The sequence below is a fragment of the Salvia splendens genome, chromosome 14 (genome assembly GCF_004379255.2).
Source record: "Salvia splendens isolate huo1 chromosome 14, SspV2, whole genome shotgun sequence".
NCBI classification, from domain to species: Eukaryota; Viridiplantae; Streptophyta; class Magnoliopsida; order Lamiales; family Lamiaceae; genus Salvia; species Salvia splendens.
This window is the reverse complement of record NC_056045.1, coordinates 26,933,582-26,957,840: the sequence shown is the minus strand read 5'-3', so window position 1 is coordinate 26,957,840 and position 24,259 is coordinate 26,933,582. Positions and strand designations below refer to the sequence as shown.

At 38.2% G+C, this 24,259-nt stretch overlaps 3 protein-coding genes and 1 pseudogene across 3 annotated transcripts; 2 read left to right on the top strand and 2 right to left on the bottom strand.

Moving 5' to 3' along the window:
* Positions 1 to 683: 683 nt before the first annotated feature.
* On the top strand, positions 684 to 2,864 carry LOC121763428 (UDP-arabinopyranose mutase 1-like). The gene is made up of 4 exons (XM_042159439.1): positions 684 to 1,154; positions 1,694 to 1,944; positions 2,006 to 2,174; positions 2,273 to 2,864. Exons 1-4 carry the CDS (start codon positions 828 to 830, stop codon positions 2,642 to 2,644), a joined length of 1,119 nt encoding a protein of 372 aa, XP_042015373.1. The 5' UTR covers positions 684 to 827; the 3' UTR covers positions 2,645 to 2,864.
* Positions 2,865 to 3,814: 950 nt separating this feature from the next.
* On the top strand, positions 3,815 to 8,318 carry LOC121763287 (annotated as a pseudogene).
* Positions 8,319 to 8,558: 240 nt separating this feature from the next.
* Positions 8,559 to 10,899, bottom strand: LOC121765992 (gamma carbonic anhydrase-like 2, mitochondrial). Its single transcript, XM_042162312.1, has 2 exons — positions 10,435 to 10,899; positions 8,559 to 9,128 (listed from the first exon to the last, which is right to left on the bottom strand). The coding sequence occupies exons 1-2, from the start codon at positions 10,820 to 10,822 to the stop codon at positions 8,752 to 8,754; spliced, it is 765 nt and encodes a 254-aa protein (XP_042018246.1). The 5' UTR covers positions 10,823 to 10,899; the 3' UTR covers positions 8,559 to 8,751.
* Positions 10,900 to 11,506: 607 nt separating this feature from the next.
* On the bottom strand, positions 11,507 to 16,348 carry LOC121763392. Its single transcript, XM_042159403.1, has 2 exons — positions 16,033 to 16,348; positions 11,507 to 13,977 (listed from the first exon to the last, which is right to left on the bottom strand). Exon 2 carries the CDS (start codon positions 13,943 to 13,945, stop codon positions 11,687 to 11,689), a length of 2,259 nt encoding a protein of 752 aa, XP_042015337.1. The 5' UTR covers positions 13,946 to 13,977; positions 16,033 to 16,348; the 3' UTR covers positions 11,507 to 11,686.
* Positions 16,349 to 24,259: the final 7,911 nt, after the last annotated feature.

The following is a 24,259-nucleotide window of genomic DNA, read 5'->3' as shown; positions in this document are numbered from 1 at the left end:
ACGGCGTACACAATTTTATAAACTTTTTTAATTAAAACTTTTACACATTTAACCCAAAGTTTGAAGTGATTGTCGAATCAAAAACACACATTAATATATTATAACAAGTTTCAAATAGTGGGTTGAATTATTCGATACTAAACAATCTTACAAAAGTATAAACAATATTGAATATTTTATGTAAAAAGTAGAGAGATTGAGAAGTAAAAAGATGACAATCTTGCAAACCAGTCTAATTGATCGGCAATTCACGGCCGAACTGATCAATTTCCCGGTTTGAAATTGCCTAACATTACAATAGTTTTCACAGATGAATCGATTGAACTGATATCTCGATCTCATTTTTAAAACACTGAGTTGGGAGTTAATAGTACTAGACTTCTCACCCACCAAAAAGCAAATGTAGAACCAACCCATTGATCCCGGTTCTAGGTCAAACTGTAACCCAAACCAAGAACTAGGTCGTCTATTTCAAGTTAAAAGAGATGAAATTGCAAACTACTTGGCTATGCACAATATTGTCTATTTGTGTTAGGTTAGAACCAAAAGCATCTCAGTTCCAAAACTAAAACCGGTTAGCCCCTTCGCGGACCGGTTCCCTCTTTCAAGAGAGTAGAACCGGTAGAGTCTGTAAAGCTAAACCGGCAATTCTAAACCGAAGGTTCTCACATGGAAAAGTCAATCTCCATTCCCCACTCACGCAGAAGGCAACAATCTCACACCAATCCCCCTCTCCCGCCCCTATAAATCAACCCTCTTCCCCACATCTCCACCACCACAGCCCCCTCCCAAGATCTCCCCACATTCCCACCACCTCAGCACCAAAAATGTCGTCGAAGCCAGCGAGCAAAGTGGTGCCGCCGCTCAAAGACGAGCTGGACATCGTGATCCCGACCATCCGCAACCTGGACTTCCTGGAGATGTGGAGGCCCTTCTTCGAGCAGTACCACCTCATCATCGTCCAGGACGGGGACCCCTCCAAGAAGATCCACGTCCCGGAGGGCTTCGACTACGAGCTCTACAACCGCAACGACATCAACCGGATCCTCGGCCCCAAGGCCTCCTGCATCTCCTTCAAGGACTCCGCTTGCCGCTGCTTCGGATTCCTAGTTTCTAAGAAGAAATACATCTTCACCATTGACGACGATTGCTTCGTGAGTTTTTTTTTTACTTCTTCGTTTACTCAATTGTGAGTTGCGGGAGCGAGTTTAGGGATTGGATCTGAGTTTTGTGTTTTCCGATTTGGGGATTTGGGAAGTCAATGGTCTACCGGAATATGCGAAGAAGAAAATCTTTGTTTGTTTATACTACTAATTAAAATATCAAAATCCGTTCTTTAATCAATATTAGTAAACTAATAATAAAAAAATAATTAGGGTAGTCCCGATTTGCCATGTGCATTTTTCGAAATCAATTGCTAATTTGCTATGCATTTGATGTAGTGTTGTTGCTTTGTCATAGTTAGAAGAGATTTAAGAAGAAACCAATCTATTTGCTTCATCGCTTGTGATCTAATCAATCGCTGATTTGCTATAGATTTGATGTAGTGTTAGTTGCTTTGTCATAGTTTGAGGAGATTAAACAAGAAACTGGCGTATTTGTTTAGTTGATCAACTGATTGAATGTATTTATCAGGAATTGATTTGATATGTAAGCAAATAGTGTATCTGAATTGGAATGGATGAATATATAGGTAGCCAAGGATCCAAGTGGGGAACAGATCAATGCGTTGGCTCAACACATTCATAACCTGCTGACTCCAGCCACACCGTTCTTCTTCAACACATTGTACGACCCCTACAGAGAGGGTGCGGACTTCGTTCGCGGCTACCCCTTCAGCATGAGGGAAGGAGCGCCAACTGCTGTCTCCCACGGGCTCTGGCTCAACATCCCTGACTATGACGCCCCAACCCAGCTTGTCAAGCCTCGCGAGCGCAACACCAGGTTGGATGGTTTCTTGATAAAAATTGCATCTTTGATTGTTGCTAATCGTTTTCCTTCACAGGTATGTTGATGCTGTCCTGACAATTCCCAAGGGAACCCTTTTCCCTATGTGCGGGATGAACCTTGCGTTCGACAGGGAGCTCATTGGTGCTGCCATGTACTTTGGGCTCATGGGCGATGGCCAGCCGATCGGGAGATACGACGACATGTGGGCTGGCTGGTGCACTAAGGTGTTTGTTTGTTCACACTCATACACTGTTGAAACCAGGAAAAAAAATTATATCTTGAATAGTCGAGTTAAATGTGGAATGTGTGGCCACATTTGCAGGTGATCACTGACCATTTGGGTCTGGGGGTGAAGACGGGGCTCCCGTATATCTGGCACAGCAAGGCTAGCAACCCGTTTGTGAATCTGAAGAAGGAATACAAAGGAATCTACTGGCAAGAGGATATCATCCCATTCTTCCAATCTGTCGTTCTCTCCAAGGAAAGCAAGACCGTGCAGCAATGCTACGTTGAGCTGTCGAAGCTGGTGAGAGAGAAGCTCGGCCCTATTGATCCCTACTTCCTGAAGCTGGCTGATGCTATGGTCACCTGGATTGAGGCATGGGACGAGCTCAAATCTGCTGCGGCCGCTGCCCCTGCTGCTGCTGATGCTGATGCTGCCAAGAAGGATGCTTCTTCTACCAAGAAGAAGTAGAGAGGGATAGAGATTACTTCTTAAATTATTTCGCTCACTTCCAACTCTCCACATTTTTACTGCATTTTATGTCTGCTCTATTTTCTTATTTGTATTCTAGAAGTTGAGTTATTATCTCTTTTCACGGCACAGAGATCATAAATTACACCATCTATTGGTTATAAAACTTTATACTACTGCATTTCATCTTCAATATACACGTGCTTTTCCCCCCCTCTTATTTCATAAGTCCCACACAAGAATACATGAATGAACCACAAAACAAGCTAAAGAATGCTTTTTTACATCAAATTGCAGATTGTTTGTTGTAAAGGTGAAATACAGTCTCCCACCAAACCAATTACTAACTTCAAAATTCATCAAGAAAAGTGTTCATTCATCAAGAAAACATGAATGAACCACAAAACAAGCTAAAGATTGCTCTTTTCTTTTCATCAAATTGCATCTTGTTTGGTGTTAAGGTGAAGATACAATCTCCCACAAATAAATTTGGTAAGTTGAAAATTCATCAAGAAAGATGTAGGAAACATGAATTAAACTACTACGTACTAAGCAACAATTATGCATCACTAAACAAATTCAATTCAATAACAACTAAACCGACATGAATGTGTAATTATCATGTAGGGACTAAAATAAAGTCCTCAACATTGTTGCCATTGCAGCTGATGCAAAAGAGCACAAGTGCCAAAACAATCAAGACTAGACCTAAACTAGCCTTCACCACCTTCCGGCCGCCACTCTTTTCCTTCGGCCTCCTCCCACGACAGCCACTTCCACCACCCTCTTCTCCTCCGGCAACGAACAAGATTCGCTAGAATCACAAGACTCCCTTCTCCCTCTCCTCTCCCCACCACGGCCATTGAATTCCTCGGCCGCTGCGAAAAGCTGCCTCCCTTTAAATCTTCCACTGATAATGGCAGCCCTTCTCTCCATGAGTATCTCTTCAACTTCATCACTGCAATTCTTGATCACCCTCAGAGCAAGCTCTCTGTGCTGAAGATGAGACATGAGGCTTCGTGGTGAGGTTTGGAAGAGATGATCAAAAGAGGTTGTTATTGAAGAAGAAGAAGAACGATGGAGTCTTGATAACAACTAATCCCAAGTCTGCTCGGAGTAGATTTGGGATTGCATGTCGACTTGATAACAACTCAATCCGGACCTACACAATTTGCCCCCCTATTTCAAATGAGAATAACAAGGAGTATAAAAGTTTAATAAAATGTGATAAACAAACCATCTCACGAATTTGCCCTTATATCAGCCCTCAACAATTTTGAGCCCTCGCTATTGCTATTGCTATTGCTATTGCTATTGCTATTGCTATTTCTATCAATCCCTTCTTCCATCAGTGATGAAAATGTCGAAAACGAAGGACAAATCTGGAAGCAGAAGCCCAAATAATATGGCTTCGATCGACGATTTAGGCGACGATCTCATGCAAAACATTCTCAGTCGCTTACCTGCGCTATCCTTTGCATCCGCGGCCTGCGTTAGCCGCTCCTGGAGCTCCGTCTGCCACCTCGTTCTCTCTGTTCCCAAGCTCCGCTCTGCCGTTTCTTTTAACCCTACCCTTGAGGTTCATAATTGCTCTTAAATCTTAGTATTTCCTTTGCCACTTACCCAATTTTAGGGCCAAATAAGTGATCTTGCATTACAGATTGTCTGTTTTTTTATGAATTATGGAAAATTAAAGATTTTAACCTTGGAATTTAGGCTTACAATAGGTCTAGAATTTGCTGGAATGATATTGGAAGTTCACTTCTTTCGACATATCAATAATTAATGACACGAAAGACGCTTATAAGGATCACCAGATTAACTCAGCCTATGTCTTGTGTGGAAGTCTCGTTGGCGTATATCTATGTTTTATTTTTGTAAGTCATGATTGTGGTGTTTGCAACTGTGTAAGGACAACGAGAACTATGAACAAAAGGAACTATGGTGTAAGAAGTTTTTATACATTTAGCTAAGCTCATTTTGTGTTGTTTACCTCATCAATTTAATCATCCTGGTCTCTCCATTACAATATATTCAGCTGTTATGGCTGTAGAATGCTGTGAATGAGGTTATGGACAAGGCCATTTTGTGTTGTTTAACCCAACGGTTTTTGGCTAAGCTCATTTTGTGTTGTCTACCCTACCCCATCAGTTTAATCATCTTGGTCTCTCCATGACAATTTATTCACCTGTTATGGTTGTAGAATGCTGTGAATGAGGTTATGGACAAGGTCTTACATGAACCTATTCGCCCTCATTTCGTGATGGCCTCAATTGGTCCCTACGTTTGCTTGGAAGCGGCTTTCAAACTGTTATGACCCCTCACTCTACTGTTAAATCTGTAGATGTTTAGGGGAGTTAATCTGCCTATTTTTACTGGCTAGATAGCTAAAAAAAGTTAATTTTGCAGATTGAAGGGAAATTTGGTTCCGGTATTCCTATAATTGTAAATGTGTGTAAGGGTGTTATTGGCAAGGATGTGCTCACAGATCAGTTTGTAGAGGTAAAAGAAACCATAAAGCTAAATCCTTTACGTTCTATGAGATTATTTTGTAAAAATAGGGTTTCTCTCAAATGAAATTGCTATATTATGCAATATCGCTTCTTTAGTTTTTCAATTGTCAGATTAGGTGCCTTCATATTATATATGTATGTGGGGATGATTGGCTTTCTTTTATTAGTTCTAGTTTTTAGTTGTTCGGTTTTGTTCTAGTTTCAAGGGGAAATAACAGAGGAGGATGGTGGTGCCGAGTTGCTCGAGCAAAAGGGGGGCATTTCATTGACAATTGGATTTTTACCAGGACTAAAGGCCCATATAATCCCTCTGTTGTTCAGAATCAAGGTAAATATAGCTATCTCCACCTAAATTATTTAATGACAATTATGTCTAAAATGAATATAGGGATAAACTTCACTATGCTATTGATATGTCTAAAATGCTTACAATGTTACTTGTTAGGGACCTCAGGGCATTCTTATTGACGACTTTGTGATGGATATCAGAGAAGCTACATCAACTGTCTCATCTCCTGCATCTCCTGCTGGAATAATATTGTTTTCTGTCAGTTGAAGTTCTGAACTTTTCTTTTGGTCATCTATTCACTTCTGACTGGTGCTTCTAAATGATATACATTTTCCCAGTATAAATGTTAACGTGTGCTTAAATTATTTAAATTTTCTAGCTTGGTGCAAGCTGTTTGGACCTCTCCTATGAATACCTTTCAAGTATTGTATCATGGTCTCAGCAAAAATGCATGGTAGCAGAAACTCGTGCCAAAAGAAAACTAGCCACTTTACTAGATTCAAAATAGGAAGTGAAGTAATTCAGTAAGATAGATGCATGCAGTAGGCATAATTTTTTTATAACATTATAAGGTCAGATACAGTGTTATATACTTCGATAGATAATGCAATGTGTGTCTGACATTAGAACTATTTGATGTTTTAGGATCGGGAAACAGACATCAATCCAGTTCTTTAAACACTTGGTGAGTAACCTGTGACTAGATGTTCTTGCACACTCATTTTTTACTATATACATCTGTATTTGAATCAGAATGCAAATAGTGATTAAAGTGCATTAATGTGTACTAGATCTAAGATTCTAAATTTCATGAAACTTGACTTTTGATGTTTCAACCTAATCACAGTGTATAAGTTACACCCTCTTTGTTGGTTGTTCATAGAATATGCCTTTTCTGAGGATACATTCATCGTTGGTGACGGAGGCTGTCAATTTCTGTATAGAAGTGATAGTGGAAAGACCATTACCAATCAGCCAAACTCTGGTTGTGCTGCAGTTGCCCTAGTATTTGCAAGGGATGCTAACAAACCGTTGGGTGAGTTCATCCCTCATTTTTCCCTGTGAGAATTTTTTTTATCAAGAATCTCAAAAACTATTAACAAAATTGATGTCCCTGTTGAGTTGAAATCAGTTTTCAATACCACAGTTGTTTGTTTGTATTACTATTTGCAGATATTGGAGAAACTAAATTCCATGTCAGGTTATCACCTGGTGTATCACCAATTGGTCCCACCTACAGAGCTGCTTCTGTTAAATGTCGGAAAAGTTCTACCTTGCTCACTGCATCTAGAGAAACGGTTCGTGGGCATCTTGATGGCCAAGCAATTTTAGAAGAAATTTATGATGAGGTAATTGAGGTATCTGTTGTCTACTCTCAATCTTGTCATGATGTTGTTATTTTGTTCCTCAATTGAGAAGTTACTGAACATTGAAAGAAGCGTCCATTAAATTAATTTTAGTACTTTTGCGTGGCAGGTAAAGTTAGATAGAAACTGGATGAATCTCCTTTCATAATATTGATTTTCTCTTTTTCTTTCTTTCTTTCTTTCTGGAGGTAATAGCTTTTCTTTTGCTAGTTAACTGCTGTTGTAACTATCTTTCCTCACCCCTGTTGTTCTTAGTAGATGCTACACAGAAGTCAGAGTGTTTCGTCTTGTCTGGATTAAGTTTTTGATTAATCCTCTATGATACAATTTCTTCTTTGAAGCAAAGCAGCAGGAAAGCAGTTTTCTATCAAATCTTTCATAACTTATTGCTTATTTATTCTTTTGTTTTACATAATTGTGCAGCTAGGAAATCGTATACAGTATCCAGCTTTCTATATTGGAGTAACCAAAAGAAGAAAATGCTCAGTTGGGATGGAAACCGTAAGACGGATGCAATTTCTTGAATTCCATGAAGTGCGGGGGTAATACACAATTCTATGCTATTCTCCTCATCTTTTTATAATTTCTCTGTCCAAATTATAGGTTCGACTTACTTGGAGCAAAGTACTATTACTCGTAGAAATTAGGAATACCGAATGAATAGTACTTTTTTACAAAGTTAATTTTCGTGTGTGAATTTTTAAAGGCAAAGGTCTAAGTCACCTCTCCCTCTCTATACTAAATTTCCCAAGTGAACTTATTTTCTTAAGTCCATGGATGTTATGCTTTAGCACGAAGTGCATTCTTTGATTTGCTTGAAATATCGAAAGTCTGTATACTTGTCGTCTTCAGTTGTGGATAAATTTAATTTACTTTTTTCCAGAGGGGATGAAGAATATCTGATTGTGAATTCTGTTGGCATCAAAACTGGTGACTCCTTCCGTTTTTATATCTCGGATTCAGGAGCTGCCTTGTCATCTTGCACCAAAGTTTCAAATAACCTCAGGCATCTAGATTGCGACTGCGGAAACAACTACATGAGTGATGTTGATCACTGTGACAAAAGTAACGTGTTTGGTTGCATTATCTTTACTACTTGTGGCCTGGGTGAATCATTCTTTGGACTCCATGGTATTGATAGCTCACCTCTTCTGAAGAACTTTCCTGGGGTTGCTTTCGGGGGTACTTACTGCGCTGGGGAAATTTGCCGTGGGGATTTGAACTTGTATGAACAAGATAACGAAGAAGGCGATCTTGTCCACTGCGGTCAGCATGTCTACAGTACTGTTTAGTTAGTCATGTCCTACCCTCCGCCACCACCACAATATTAGATAATCGGGTCTTCTCTAGATTGTTGCGGCGTAGGTGGAAGGAAGGTATGTAAATTTCCTAGAGCTTTAAGCTTCCAAGGTCCATAAAAGATAATTATATGACTCACAGGTCTACTGTATGTAAAGTCCAAACATTTAATCTTTTTGTGTGGAAAGAAACCATTCTCTAATTTATTTCTCAGTTTTATTATATTTTCATGCTTAATTATTGTTATGTCCATATATCCATATTATGTCATCTTTTATTTCTGTTGTTAAAAGGGATAAAAAGCAAACATCCTCTAAAGCAATTTGTAGAGAAACAAGGATGGCTATAAATCCTTGTTTATAACACCCAATAGAGAAAAAAAGAATGTAGTACTTACTATATATGAACCATCCTTTAATGATAGGATTGAATAGAACATTCAAGAATTGCAAACCCGTGAATCAGTATGTCGTAGATAATTGGCAAATACTTATCAAAGAAGTCAAGAAACCGTTTCATATCCCCCATTTAGTAAAGTGCTAAACAAAACATACAAGGCAGGAACAGTTGAACGCCTCATTAGCGTCTCATGGTTGCTTATTTCTTTCACAAAAAGGAAGCCCAGCATTACATCACACTTCAAATGGGAATACCTAGAGATTTCTTCAATTTCTCCACTTCCAAATATGCAGTTGAATAAGGCAAAAACTCAGAGCAGTAGTTTCTGCTCAGGTCGTTTATCGCGACAGCAAGTTTAGGGATCTCTAGTGTCTCCTCATGAGTCAAAACCCTCACAAACTTTGCAGGATTTCCTGCCCACAGCTCCCCACTTGGTATTCTCCTTCCTGGTGGAACAACGGATCCAGCCTCAAGGATGGAATGTGTTTCGACCAAGGAACCTTCCATTAGAATCGAGTGCTGCCCAATAATGCATTCAGGCTCTATTGTGCAAGAGCGCAGCAGACTGTATGCACCAATTGTGACGAACCTCTCAATTAGTGTTTCGGCTGGTAAACCTGTCAAAGATGCAATGTTCAGCTAGAGCTTTTCTGTCATATGTTTCATCAAACACTTGCAGAGAAGAATTCAAGCCTACAAATTTGATGACCTAACCACACTCAATATTATACTCCGTACTAAGATATCAAGAGCAAAACAGAGTGTAGAGTTGTGTCATATGGATAATTAGTTATTTTTCATTATATTCACTTATTCGTTCTTATGTGGGCATAAATTAGATAACCAACGAACAAAAGGTATTATTCAGAAAAATGAATATTTAATTAAAAAAAAAACTTTATAGGAGTTCAATTTGTAAAGTTCCGTTTTTGTGGATCATCATAAGACTATTATACTCCCTGTCAGGAACCTACTATCCCAAAGGCAATTTAAGTTTCAGGCATCATATATTAACAACAATTCAGAAAAGTAGGAATTCAGTTGGCAGGTCACATCATAGACGAAGGAGGTTGAGCTGAAGAGTAAATGAGTATCATTTACTTAAAAAAATAGCCTACAACCTCAGCAGCAAAGATTAAAGAGGGATTCAAGATTGAGTCTTATGCTAGATCTCCTATGTACCCGTACGTTTTTTTACTATGGTATAAAGCCAAAAGTAAGGGAAAGTCAAAGTCCAAGATCATGCTCCAGTAAACTGAAGCTTCTAAACGCAGCAATTGGGCAGTGTAACCACTAATTGGTTCATTCAGTTGATTCAGCTTTCAGCCCCAACTGAAATAGCAGATAGCACAATGAAATCTACTCATTGAACTATTAAAAATCACTATACAAGTATACAGCAACATGTGTCCTAACCTCACCATTATATGTTAAGGTCTAACTATACAAACTAAGGAAGTGTTACTCATATGGGATCTTCTGAGCATAGTAACCACTTGTTTCACACCCAAACCATTTCGCTAATATTGTTGATCATTCATATGGAAAGCAGTGACTCTCAAATATCAATTGTTATATGTAGCAGTAGCAGGAAAGCACATGTTTCTATACAGAAAAATGGGAATTCATAAATTGCAGATTCCTAGTTAAAGGCTTTAAGTCTATACTGCCTCTTCGACATTCATCAGCCAAATCGAACAACTTTTCACATTGTAATGCATAAAATGACTAGTACAAATAAGGGATCAAAATTAGGTTATGGCATTTTGATTTTGATTTGCATTTACCTATCACACAAATGTGCATACAATTCAGTTTTGGGCAGCCTGTATATACCTAATTCTAAATCTAAACCAAAACAAGCCAAAAGAGACAATCAATTGAACCCTAATTAACCACAATCAGAATGTAAAATCAAATTACCCGTAGGAGAAGACCAGGCGGCGTGCACAACGCAGCGCTCCTGCACATTGGAGCAGAATCCAACAGAGATCTTGTTAAGGTCACCGCGAAGAACAGCGCCGGGCCACACGGAAGCGCCGTCCCAGACCACGACTTGGCCGGCCAAGACGACGTTGGGCGCGACGTAGGCGTCGACGGCGACCTTGGGGGCCCACTGGCCCAGAGGTATGGCCTTACGCTGGCCCCGGTAGTCCCATTTCACTCGATCCGGCGACTCGCGGATAAGCGGAGCCGGTGGGGGCGGGGTTTCTGCAGCTTGAGCTGCTTCTGCTGAGAAAGCCCGGCCCGGAGCCCAGGTGGATTGGGTGCGGGGCAGTATTCTTCTGCACAATCGGGTAATTGTTGCCATTATTTTTCGATTTCTTTATTACCTAGAGAGAGAAAGAGGGAGTTGGGAGAGAGATAGTAGAAATGGCAAGGGAGGGGAGTTGGAAGAGCGAATCGGTTCACTGCTGTAGAGTTTAGAGAGAGGCGCAGCGGGTCGGGTCGAGTCGGGTCGAGTCGGGTCGGGTTGGGGATCCGGATTCTTGTCATCTAAATTAATTAAGGCAAATTGCCCAAAAAATTTATTAAGTCATGTCATATTTTCGCACCCAATTTTAAAAATTAGTCGGGAAGATATAGGGTGGCAGTTATCTCATGAGTTGACAACACTTTTTGATGAAATTGTATCTTATACTACTGTTGTGAAATTTATCATCGATTTATAAAAATAATGTCATTTAATTGACAAAAATATCAACAATATACATTTTACAAGTCGATGCTTTTCAATTGTGATATACTTCTGAATAAATTCAAATTACTACCACTTTGCAAAGTACTTTGTTTAGTAAAAATGTATGAAATGGGGGGAATGTTTATTACTAATATATTAATTAATCAAATGTCGTGCATATTTTGTGCAATTTACGTGACATATGCTTTATCTTTGTTTCCAATTATTTTTCAGTTTAGAAGGTTCTTTGGTGTCCCATCATATTAAAATTCTGGACTAAAGAATAAAAAAAATCAACTGTTACATATATATGTATGATCTCAAAATTTACTCAGCCTCAATGTAACACCATGCAATTAACCCAGTTTCAGTCAAAAATCAGTACTAATACTACAATTTCTGCGCAGCTGTTTTGAGCTGAAACATTTGAACATACTCAGTATGCTTACACAGTTTCCTCAGAAAAACTTATAATCTTAATGCTGGTCATAACACTTACTTCTTTCCTTTGTTTCTCCTACTATATGTTAAAACATGCTTGGTATCTTCAACTCCACTTCTCTGATTTGTATGGGCTTTTATTGGACAGGATTCTGTCTTCATCCCATTTCTGAGGCCTGGTTCTCTAAGCATCCCAGGATCAGCAACTACTTGCTCGGCCGACTTAACATCTGTAATCGCGTTAAGAAGTTCCAAAGGGAGAGCAGCAGGATCCAGTTCATAGCAATTCTTAGGTGCATTTTCAGTTTCTAGACCATTCAAGAAGTGAAATGGGACCTGATGGGAGAATCTAAACATCTCTTCTCTTGGAATGGTCTTGATCCCTCTCTGATCCGGAAGCTGGTTAAACACTGAGGTGAACCCTGCCACTTTAACAAGAGGAGCAACTGAAACACCTGTTTCTTCATTGTAGTCTTTAAGTACCACTACCAGATCATATTTGTGTATTGTTTCATCTGGTGTGTTCTCGTCCCAATCAGCGGACCAGTTCCTGTACAACGCCCAAACTTCCCCCTTTATTGGCAAAATGTGGATAACTCCTCTTAATCCCTTTTTCCAAGTAACTGGATGAGAGAAAGAGTTTAGTCTTTCACTGACTACAAACTTACCAGCCCTGAAATTCCCAGTAGTCTTGGTGAAGCCAGAAGCAACCCAGTCAAGGGATCCAAATTCAGAAGTGGATTTGGAATTTAACCAGCTTATTTGCATCTTGAATGGGCTCCTGGATATGACACGATGAATCATAGCATAATAACGAGGCATGCCATCATCATCATCATATGCAGCCCATACCTGGTTATTAGCAAATGAGTTCTCTACCCTGCCATCATCAAAATTATGGAAATTTGCATCTGGAACACTCATGGAGACAAAATCATCAGGCTTCGCTTCCACAACAGTCTCTTTGAAAGTGGAGGATTTCAAAGGCTCTAACTTCGGTTCATCTTTTGTCTCTGGATGAATTCTGGAATTGTTGCTCGAAGCATGCACGACATTGCCCGTATCCTGTCCATTTGAAAGTGACGAGGTCACTTTTTCTTTCTCCCATTCATTTAGCTGGTGACGGATCTCTGTCTTAGCCTTCCCTATCAGCATAGCACGTATGTTTCTCTGAGATAACTCCCTTGTACTTTTGGGCTGCTCGGCCACAAATTTCCCTTTAGCATCTGCTGAAGCCTTCTTCATATATACCCCACTTCCTGCTACCCCTTGGCTTCCTTCATTGTGATCATCACACTTTTGGCCATCTTTACGTCTCCTTTTGGCTGGCCTCTCTTTGTTTAGTACAGGGGAAGTGGTATGCGAAGCTGAAGCTGTTTCGGCTTTTTCTGGCACACTTGAAGGACCATTTTCTTTCTCCATGTTAATAGGCATTTCATGCCTTCTTTTGGCTTCCTTCTTAGATGTATGGGATGAAGGAGTTTGAGAGGTTCTTGAAGCTGATGGCTGTGCAGCAGCGTGCATATCTTGCTGTTGTTGATTTGGGAAGGGACGGGGGCGTGAACTGCGGCTATGTACAGGTGGATCAGGTATAGCTGTCGCCAAAAAGGGCAGACGGCAGCGGCGACAAAGAAGAGTCTGATTGAGAAATATGTTTGTGTACTCATACTGCACGTTGCACCCATTGCACAATGTCCAGAATGTGTCTGGTCGAAAGAAGCTAGAGCTGGAGGTCATCGGTCTTCTGGAAGGACCATTCGAATTGGAGAATGGTGCGCTTGGAGTAGGAATATACTGTGCAGGAAAGGCTGGGCGTGCATTGTTTTGAAAATTGTGAACCTGACCATTCGAGTTAGAGAATGGTGGCGACTGCTGAAAATTTGATGTACTGAATCTGGCAGTCTGATTTGAAGATCGTATGTTCACTTTCAGGTCATATTCACTTCTCTTATCCTTATCTCGCAATACACCCCATGCCTCAGATAATATTTGGAATGCTCCAGCAGCCCCTACAGACTTGTTTTTATCAGGATGAAGAAAGAGAGCCATTCTTTTGTATTGTTTCTTTATAATATCTTCATCAGAAAGTGGATCTACCCCAAACATTCCATAATAGTTTGATACTCCATTTATTTTCTTCTCATGTGCTACATACACATCAATGATCTCAAGGAACTGAGACAGACCATCAAGCTCAGGAAAGAGGCTGTGAGCCTTTAAAGCAAACTTTTTAGCTCCAAAAATATCTCTCTGTAGTAGCAACTTCTCTGCAATTCCTTTTGCCCTGACAGCTTCATCTTTATTGCACGCCATTTTCAGATATACCAATCTTCAGCTCAGAAATCCTAAAAATCAAAGAAGTTTTAGAAAACAGCATTAGATGGAATATGGAACAGCGTATTAACAAAATTAGACGATATGCAGAATCTAAACATTCTTCACAAGTAATGCAGCAATTAAAAGAACTTTGTGTTCAGAACTGTGGAAATTGCATCCAGCACATGGAATGCACTGTTTTGCACATGTATATTCTTCTGAAGGTTTATGAATGGAAGCTATTCAATCAGGAGAAAAAACAGATAATGAAACAGGAAAATGGAAAAGAAGGAACATCAACAGAACACACAGTTCACTTGAAAAATGCAAGGGGCATCATTTGAATTAGATAGTTCATTGATAAATACTGAAAAACTCTAATTTCCATTTCATTATGTGGATGTTAACTTGAACGAAACTTCTTTATGCTTGGATACTTCAAAGAGATCAAAATAAAGGAAACAAGAATGTTGAGGAAATAGCAAACATGAATTGACAAAAATACTAGTAGTTGATATGAATGTCACAAGATATACATGGCAATTCTGCATGTGCTAAAAAAATATAAAGGAAAACAAAAGCCCACACATATACATAACATAATATGTAATGACAAGGACAAAGCAGGGATATATAACTATAGGAAAGTGACTACCAATCTTTATGAGATATATCAAAATTGGACAGAAGAATATCAGCATGAAAGCATTTCTAAAACAACAATCCTGGAAAAATGCTAAACTTCGGACTTCAGAAGTCAGGAAAGTCTAGTTTTATGCATATAAAAGAAATCGATAGGACCTATTCATCAATAGATTCAATACTACGTACATAACTTGAACACGTGCATGTTTGTGGGATAAATTGTCAAAGAAGTAAGCAAATGCATTCAGTATTACTCAAATAATCCTCGCTGGTTCCGTAGGAATTAGAATGGAATCAGAATTGTCAAATAATTATTGAAAAAGCATGGATATTAAAGAGAAACAATGAATCCATGACCAACGCACACATAGTGTGTGTTTGTGTAATGTTACCTAAATATTCATCTACAAACATTGTAACTGATTTCATTAAAAGCTGCAAAAAACATTAAAGCGAATAACGTGCAGAAAAGGTGTGGTATCGATGACAAACTTCAAACGAACACTGTGATCTAAAATATAGAGTCGGCCTCCCATTTCATATCCGACACGTGGCCCCTAAGCCGTGATATGCACTCTAACTCTGGATATAAAAGTGTAGCTGCAAATAAATGCAAGTGAAACTTATTTAATGTATGCGGACAAACAAGTACGTGCCCCAACCAAATACCGAACTTATTTTAAGTCTGCGCAACCCATCTTGGCGTGAAAGCCCCTTCTACTTCACGCACACAATAAAAAAGGAAAAACACCAGAAATGATCACATCTTGTTTTAAAAATTTCTAACTAATATTTATCAATTCGATGCTATCATTGATCAGATACTTATCTTTTTGGCTAAACTGGTTTTACGAATTTCACTCTCCACCAGAATTGACTATTCGTTACTTGTACTCAATGAGAATCATTCAAACAAGACTATAGAACACAATTCAATGCATATGATGATCTCATACATGCTTCAGATCTACAAAACCTCAGATGCATCTTCTTGAAAGAAGAACTACAGAACACAATTTAACAACTCACAACAAGCAGTAAGAGCACAAAAATTATTTCAATCTCTTCATACAATAGAATCTATTCCCCTCATTACCAAAACCAAAAAGAGGATCACGAGAAGCAAACTCTCCATATAAACACACTTCAGATTACAAAGGGCAAAAGGTTTATGCTTATAAAACCGATTAGCTATGAATAAATCAGGCAGGAAATACAACAATTCAGAATTGGACATCACTACAATCAACTCACAAATCGTCAGCCCTGATCAAAACATGCAAGCACACCAACGCATTGATTCAAACAAAACCCCAATTTCCCAAAATCATCAGCAGCATGCAATTTATCGTGAACTCAAAAAAACATGATCCTGTGCATAGATTACAATCAAATAACCATCAATGCTAAAAAAACACATAAATTATACACAGCATTACCTCCTCTCCACGTGAAAAAAAATTTTCTGATGAACCTTTTGATGAGATTCTTCACTGAGAAGGAACTAAATAAAATTATTTTGAAATAATATATTAAGATCAAAAGAAAGAAGGAGAGCTAAATAAATGGATTTTGAATGGTGTTTGAGTGCTCGGATCAACAGAGTAGGCATTGAGCAATGCTGAATTTCGGAATTAAAGAACAGTGAAATGGGAGAATCTAAGCGCTTTGAAGGAGAAATCGGAAAGAGGAAATAAATATTTTGCTGATAAATTATGCATTAAAAATAACTCTGAATTTCCTCTATTTAAGGTGGTGAATGCCCACCCTTTTTGGGGGGAGAGTTTTGGAAATGTCCGAGTTAAAACCCTAACCATGGTTAAAATTAAGCCTGGTTAGAATGTTAACTCAATTCACTGTTTGTAATTAAATTTGAAATTAATAAATTTTATGCTGTGAATGCTTAATTTTCTGAATTTCCAAATATAGGCTCGTTGATGTTAAACTTAGTGCGATAAAGTATACCGTGTAACATTATTATTGATCCTCTTTTTAAAAAAAAAAAAGTATGTCACTACTACCTCGATATATTCAACATGCACGTTCGGAAGCTTGTATGTAATTTATATAAATCGAAGCGACACACCGCATCCATGTATTTTCACTTGGTATAGCATCTACAATACTCTATATAGAAACGTTGATGAGATTATTCAAAAATAAGTGTTGAGTTGAATTAATTTCTATAATAGTGTACAATTAAGCAAATGACTAGTAATGCCATTAATGATTTCCACATCTGCAGAATCTATGAGCGAGAGTGTGCATTAATTAAATTTAGTTTTACAGATCACACTGATTTATGGCAGTTGGCATAAGATTCTCAAACTCTAGAGAGGAAAACTGCATTTACTGTGGCTGTATTTTGAATGCGCGTATGTCGTCATGGCTGCTGTCATAGACCGCGAAGAGGGCATTTTGGTCATTCTGCAGCTTGGCATCCGTGAGGCCAGCTTCTATCGGTGAAGCATGTGTCCACTCTGTGATGAGTCTGAATGCAAAGGATATACATTGATGAGGTAGAATGAGTTGAATGGATTATCTGCAGCAATATAAGAAAAATGGAAAAAAAAGTCATAGATGATGATGATGTTAGATACAGAATTCACTGAATTTGATCCTGTTACAACGTTCTCCAGAAGCAAGGGGGAAAAACTAGCCTTTTACACAAATAAAATTGCTAGAATATCCATTTCTTGCAGATTCAGTGTCATCTGCAAAGTAAAACAGTTAAACATCAAATGGGATTTATTCATCGGTCAAGTTTCATTCAATCCACCTGCAACAGCTCACATTCATCACTTGAACCTAACTCATATGACACCATAACAAGTGCATATCTATTTAAAAATCGAACGCAAGATATAGTGCATAAAATAGATTTTGAGGCTGCTGTGTCGTAGTAGTATTCGTGCCTAGAGACAATGCAACAGCTTAGAGAAGCAGCATAGCTATATCACAGTGTAAATGACACATAATATAATGAGATTGTGAATTCCATATCCATAAATAAGTATATAAGCACAAAAACATAAACACGTGTACCGAAAAAAGGAAATGCTTAGTATATTGATGACAGATCTAGAATCTCATCACCTTTTCCAGAGACTGTATTACAACAAATACGTAAGTCACCAGCTTGTCGTCAGGTAGTTGTAAAACTAACTTGCATATATGGACAATTCAGATTTCAGTCCTTTCAGTTATATGATATACTCCGGCATAAGTATCTAGAGTTCGACTTCTTGCTTGCTAAATTTTAGGATACATGGATACAGCAAAAGAGGATCCAGAGTCAAGGCACTAGTGGGGGATATGGTGATATGTCATCCTAAATGATTTAAGCAAGAAATATATGTAAACAAAACCATATGCACTTTATGGAGGAAGGATCCAGTGCCCATGTCTATATCTTAACCTAAGGATACGTGGCGATTCATTTGCGTGCTTTTTATACATTCAAGTACGAAGCAAATGAGCTTCTGATGATCTGGTAGCTCGGCCTTATTAATTACTCTCTTTTACATCAGTTATACACCAGTTTTTCCGTTTCAAATAATGCAGAGTACTTTGCCACAAGCTCGTATCAGTTATAGCTATTAAGTAAAGAGAGTATACATGTACTAGGCAATTCCTCATCGACTAGACAGTTATATCACCTCCACTCCACATTTCTTCCTTAATCATAGCCCCAGTTAGACCTACGTGCTTAGAGTTCTCGTGCTGCAGAGTTCCAGCAGCTGCTCTATTAAAAAAGCATTACCACCAACTCTGTGCATTGCTTCTGAAGGAAATCAATTACAGTTTGATGAGTTTATAAAATTATGTGTTGCTCTTTTTAATCCCTTATAAACCAAAAATAGAAAGCTAATCAGTTTTATTGAACTTTGGGCATGCATACACGGATACACCAAGCTAATAAAAACATTACAGTTACTCATAAATCCAAAGTACCTAACCCATAAATGATACTCCAAGGTTTTTGATAAACTGACATTTTCACTCTTAAATCCGCATGATTTTCAACACTGAATTCCATTCCCCTTTTGTATGTAAATGTTATGCCAAACATGTAGTAACAATTAATGTCGGACTCGGATCCTATATCTTGCTTCAAGTGCTCAGAAAGTCTCTGATGGACATGGTTAATTACAATGATCTCAACTAAAAAAATATGCTGATATGTTTTGCTTCAAGTTGTTTGCTACTACTGAAAGCTAGAGTGAATGAACTTGTTGCAGATATCAATTCTATACCACCAACATTATGCAGAAAGAAACAATCTCTGCTTACTTACTGTAAAATGATAGAAACGTGCAACGATTTAAACACGATATCTTCAATTTTCAACTACACAACCTAACCAATTCATAGCAACACAATATATGCAAGCTTTCAACTATGACAAACAAAAATCTAAAAGTTCATAATCAATAAGCCTCGGGATCCACTTCAAATATGCATATTCATCAAAATAGGTAACCCATTCCTCCAACATCATATTTTCAACTTTCAATTACAAAATCAAGCCCCGGTTAAGCACAATCAACAACACGAAAACGAAGCAAGATCGTACCGCAGCAATCAAATCATCCCAAATTCCTTCTGCGCTATTTGATTCTCATCATACCAAATCTCCGTAAAAAGGATTGCATGTGCATCAATAACAGTCATCGCAAAACAAATTTCAGCAGGAAAATTTGTGTCTCAATTGTTTTTCGCTCTTCGCAAATTGGCGCGATTTATGAACTAAACTATAGGTTTCCGAAAATGCCAATTTAACCCCTATGCTTGTAAAATTCTGAGTTTTGGTCCATGAAATTTCTAGAATATCGATTTTCATCCCAAATATACTTGCGTGTGATCGACTAGTATTTATACTTCCGAGGTGTTATCCGTTCCTAACTTTCTTAAGTTGCCATCAATGTAATGTATTATAAATGTCAACACAATAACATTAAAATGTCAACATAAACTTAGTTGACATTTTAATACAATATGTTGACATTGATATTTAAAATGTCAATACAATATATTAAAATTTAACACAAATTTGTGTTGACATTTTTAATACATTGCGTTAATGAGTTAGTACTTTAAGAAAGTTAGCAATATAACACACCTCTTATATTTATTTTATATGTCAAATTCACATATAAATTGCATTCCAATTCCATAAAAATTTGTCCAAGCTCGTTATAGTGAAACTAGTTTATAAAATATTCCTATTTCAAGTCAAATTATATACTGTAATTAACCTTGTTGAAGAAAATGAGGAAATTAAGCAAAATGTTAGAATAAGTAATTTATGTCTTTCAGTAAACAAAACCTGAAAAAACCCGAGCTCATATTTTTTTTAAATTCTTTAAAAAGTGATCAATCTCATTTACCCTTGTGGTTGTGGTGACTTGAACGTCCAACTTATTAGCCGAGAAAAAGTCTTACCAACGAAATTGCTATTTGTGGCCAAATACTTTCCCTGTTTACACAGAAATCAATGATGCTTTAACTTTCCTGCACATTTGATCAATGAGTTTTTCTTCAAACAAAACAAAATTCCAGTTTATGATTACATATCCCATATTGCCTGTGAAAATGTTCATCACTAGACATTTAGGAGCATGATTGCAACACTATCTACACATCAAATCGAACCTTGGAGCATACCAGCCTAATTCATTGACGATTTGTATCAGCCTCTCTTCCTGCCCTTTCGAGTCCCCCAAGGCTGTGGTGAAGGGGTATACGTACGTTACCTTGGTCGCCATAGCTCTATAAGAAACCACGTCTCCGTTCACCAGAAACTCCACAACGTCACGACCAAATCCTCCATCCACCTAAGCCTGCAGATACATCCCAGCATCATTCCCACAATCCACATTTTCATCAAAAGATTACTTCACATCATCACATATAACAACCTAAGCATCTTAACTCATCTCAACATTAGAAAAACCCGGTATTGGCCTCACTAGTTGGAGTCAAAACCCTCAATCAACATCATTCCCCTTGTTTTAAATTTATGCACATACAAATACAACAAACACCGCAAAATGCATACACAAGATCCTCAGATACTTGCATTGCCTCTTGTCCAGCTCAGTTCTATAACATGGTTGTGCTAAAATTTTATCGAGTAGTGAGTTACCGGTAGGTGTATCTTCGACAAGCTGGATCTTGGCATTCTTCTGAGTTTTTATGATTGCATCTTTGAATTGCTGATGATACCATAGAACAGTTAGATCCCTAGTCCGGTTTAACCAACATCAGAAATATCAAAAAAAAAAAAAAAGGAGAACCGCTGACCTGAATGGCAGCACCGCTTGAAGAGTAGCCCTCGATTTATCATGGAAACGAAAAATTCGATGACCTGGGATTACTGGATATACACCCTGGATTTATTGCAGGGCAAGATCTGATTTTTCTGCATCCAATCCAATACACATTACATGCCACATTTTCCTTCTTCAAAATAAATGCAATCATGATGAAGAAAACTTCAAACCCTAGTTTTATTATGAGACTCACAAAATTCCCCTAATTTTATATGTTTATATATATTCCAACATCCATCACCAGGAACATGAATTTGGGAAACCTAAACTAATTATGGTGCTAACTCAATCGGAATAATTTAGCATCAAATTAGTAAAACATTATACCAATACTATTAATGAACACTCTGAATTAAGAACCAACACACAAAAAGGGGAAAACAAGTATAAAATTCGGATAAGACTAGGCAGAGAGAGGAAAGTTACCCATTTTCCAATCCAGTAGGGAGATTCTGTGCCTGTGAAAAGGGAGTGGTTGTTGGAGAAGATTTGGGATTGAAAGGAGTGAACAGGATTGCAGAAGATGGGAGCGGAGCAACAAGGGCAACAGCAATTGCAACGGAGATTAGGTTAGTAGACCAATTAAATGTGGGTTTAGTGGAATATTTATCGACATTGTTGATGCAATCAACGCAAAATTTACACGACGATTTTAGGGTTGGTTTGAAATGGGAAATGTGATGGAGAAGGTGACCCATTATCATCATCATGCTTTACTTCCACAACAGTGTCTTTGAAAGTGGAGGATTTCAAAGGCTCCAACTTCGTTCATTTTTTGTCTCTGGATAAATTCTGGAATTGTTGCACGAAGCATGCACAACATTGCCCGTATCGTGTCCATTCGAATGTGAAGTGGTCACTTTTTCTTTCTCCCACTCATTTAGCTGGTGACGGATCTCTTTCTTAGCCTTCCCTATCAGCATCAACATGCAATTTATCGTGAACTCAAAAAGCATGATCCTTGTGTATAGATTACAATCAAGTAACCATCAATGCTGAAAAACACATAAACTATACACAGCATTACCTCCTTTCCACGTGAAGAAATTTTCCGATGAACCTTTTGATGAAATTCTCCACTGAAAATGGAACTAAACAAACAATTTTGAAATAATATATAAAGAACAATAGAAAGAAGGAGAGCTAAATAAATGGATTTTCAATGGTGTTTGAGTGCTCGGATCAACAGAGTATGCATTGAACAATGCTGAATTTCAGATTTAAAGAACACTGAAATGGGAGAATCTAAACGCTTTGAAGGAGAAATCGGAAAAAGGAAATAAATATTTTGCTGACAAATTGTGCATTTACTGTGGCTATATATGGTGAAGATTTTGAATGCGCGTATGTCATCATGGCTGCTGTCATAGACTGCGAAGAGGGCATTATCATCGTCGGCCTTTGCTGTCATAGAAACGCAGGGGAAATGGGATGGAGAAGGTGACCAATTTCAAAGGCTCCAACTTCGTTCATTTTTTGTCTCTGGATGAATTCTGGAATTGTTGCACGAAGCATGCACGACATTGCCCATATCCTGTCCATTCGAAAGAGAAGAGGTCACTTTTTCCTTCTCCCATTCATTTAGCAGGTGACGGATCTCTGTCTTAGTCTTCCCTGTCAGCATAGCACGCATGTTTCTCTGAGATGACTCCCTCGTACTTGTGTGCTGCTTGGCCACAAATTTCCCCTTCGCATCTGCAGAAGCCATCTTCATATATACCCCACTTCCTGCTACCCCTTGGCTTCCTTCATTGTGATTATTACACTTTCGGCCATCTTTACGTCTCCTTTTGGCTGGCCTCTCTTTGTTTAGTACAGGGGAAGCAGTATGCGAAGCTGAAGGAGCTTGAGAGGTTCTTGAAGCTGATGGTTGTGCCGCAGCGTGCATATCTTGTTGTTGTTGATTTGGGAAGGGACGAGAGCGTGAACTGCGGCTCTGTATAGGTATAGCTGCCGCCAAATAGGGCTGATGACAGCGGTAGCAAAGAAGAGTCTGATTAAGAAATGTTTGTGTACTCATACTGTACGTTGCACCTATTGCACAATGTCCAGAATGTGTCTGGTCGGAAGAAGCAAGAGATGGAGGTCATCGGATTTCTGGAAGGACCATTTGAATTAGAGAATGGTGGGCTTGGAGTTGGAACAGACTGAGCTGGAAAAGCCGGGTGTGCATTGTTTTGAAACTCGTGAACCTGACCATTTGAGAACTCTGCAATTCCTTCGTCTTTATTACACGCCATTTTCAGATATACCAGTCTTCAGTTCTGAAAACACAAAAATCGAAGAAGTTTTAGAAAACAGCATTAGATAGAATGTGGAACATGGTATTAACAAAATTAGACGATATGCAGAATTTAAACGTTCATCACAAGTAATGCATCAATTAAAGAACTTAGTGTTCAATTGCATCCAGAACATGGAATGCACTCTTTTGCACATGTATATTCTTCTGAAGGTTTGTGAATGGAAGCTATTCAATCAGGAGAAAAAACAAAGAATGAAGAGGGAAAATGGAAAAGAAGGCAACAAGAATGTTGAGGAAATAGCAAACATGAATTGGCAAAAATACTACTACTTGATATGAATATCACAAGATATACAGGTTAATTTTACATGTGCTAAAAATATATAAAGAAAAACAAAATACCACACATATGCATAACATAATGTGTAATGATAAGGACAAAGCAGAGATGTATAACTATAGGAAAGTGACTACCAATATTTTTGAGATATATCAAAATTGGACAGAAGAATATCAGCATGAATGCATTTCTGAAACAACTATCCTGGAAAAATGCTAAATTTCGGACTTCAGAAGTCAGTAAAATCCAGTTTTATGCATATAAAAGAAATTGATAGGACCCACTCATCAATAGATTCAATACTACGCACATAACTTCAACACGCTCATGTCTGTGGGATAAATTGTCAAAGAAGTAAGCAGATGCATTCATAATTACTCAAATAATCCTTGTCGATTCTGTAGGAATTAGAATGGAATCAGAATTGTCTAATAAGTATTGAAAAATCATGGATATTGAAAAGAAACAATGAATCCATGACCGACGCACACATAGTAAATGTATGTGTGTGTAATGTTACCTAAATATTCATCTACAAACATAGTAAGTGATTTCATTAAAAGCTGTAAAAAACATTAAAGCGAATAACGTGCGGAAAAGGTGTGTTATCAAGGACAAAACCCTAACGAACACCGTAGATCTAAAAAAATAGAGTCGCCCTCCCATTTCATATTCGACACGTGGCCTAAGCCGTGATATGCACTCTAACTCTGGATATAAAAATGTAGCTGAAAATAAATGCAAGT

Excerpts from the sequence above, each read along its gene's own strand:
- LOC121763428 (XM_042159439.1), top strand. The coding sequence starts at position 828 with ATGTCGTCGAAGCCAGCGAGCAAAGTGGTGCCGCCGCTCAAAGACGAG. Across the intron at positions 1,155-1,693 it reads CCATTGACGACGATTGCTTC|GTAGCCAAGGATCCAAGTGG; the intron begins GTGAGTTTTTTT and ends ATGAATATATAG. Across the intron at positions 1,945-2,005 it reads CCTCGCGAGCGCAACACCAG|GTATGTTGATGCTGTCCTGA; the intron begins GTTGGATGGTTT and ends TTTCCTTCACAG.
- LOC121765992 (XM_042162312.1), bottom strand. The coding sequence starts at position 10,822 with ATGGCAACAATTACCCGATTGTGCAGAAGAATACTGCCCCGCACCCAA. Across the intron at positions 9,129-10,434 it reads CGCCTGGTCTTCTCCTACGG|GTTTACCAGCCGAAACACTA; the intron begins GTAATTTGATTT and ends CATCTTTGACAG.
- LOC121763392 (XM_042159403.1), bottom strand. The coding sequence starts at position 13,945 with ATGGCGTGCAATAAAGATGAAGCTGTCAGGGCAAAAGGAATTGCAGAG.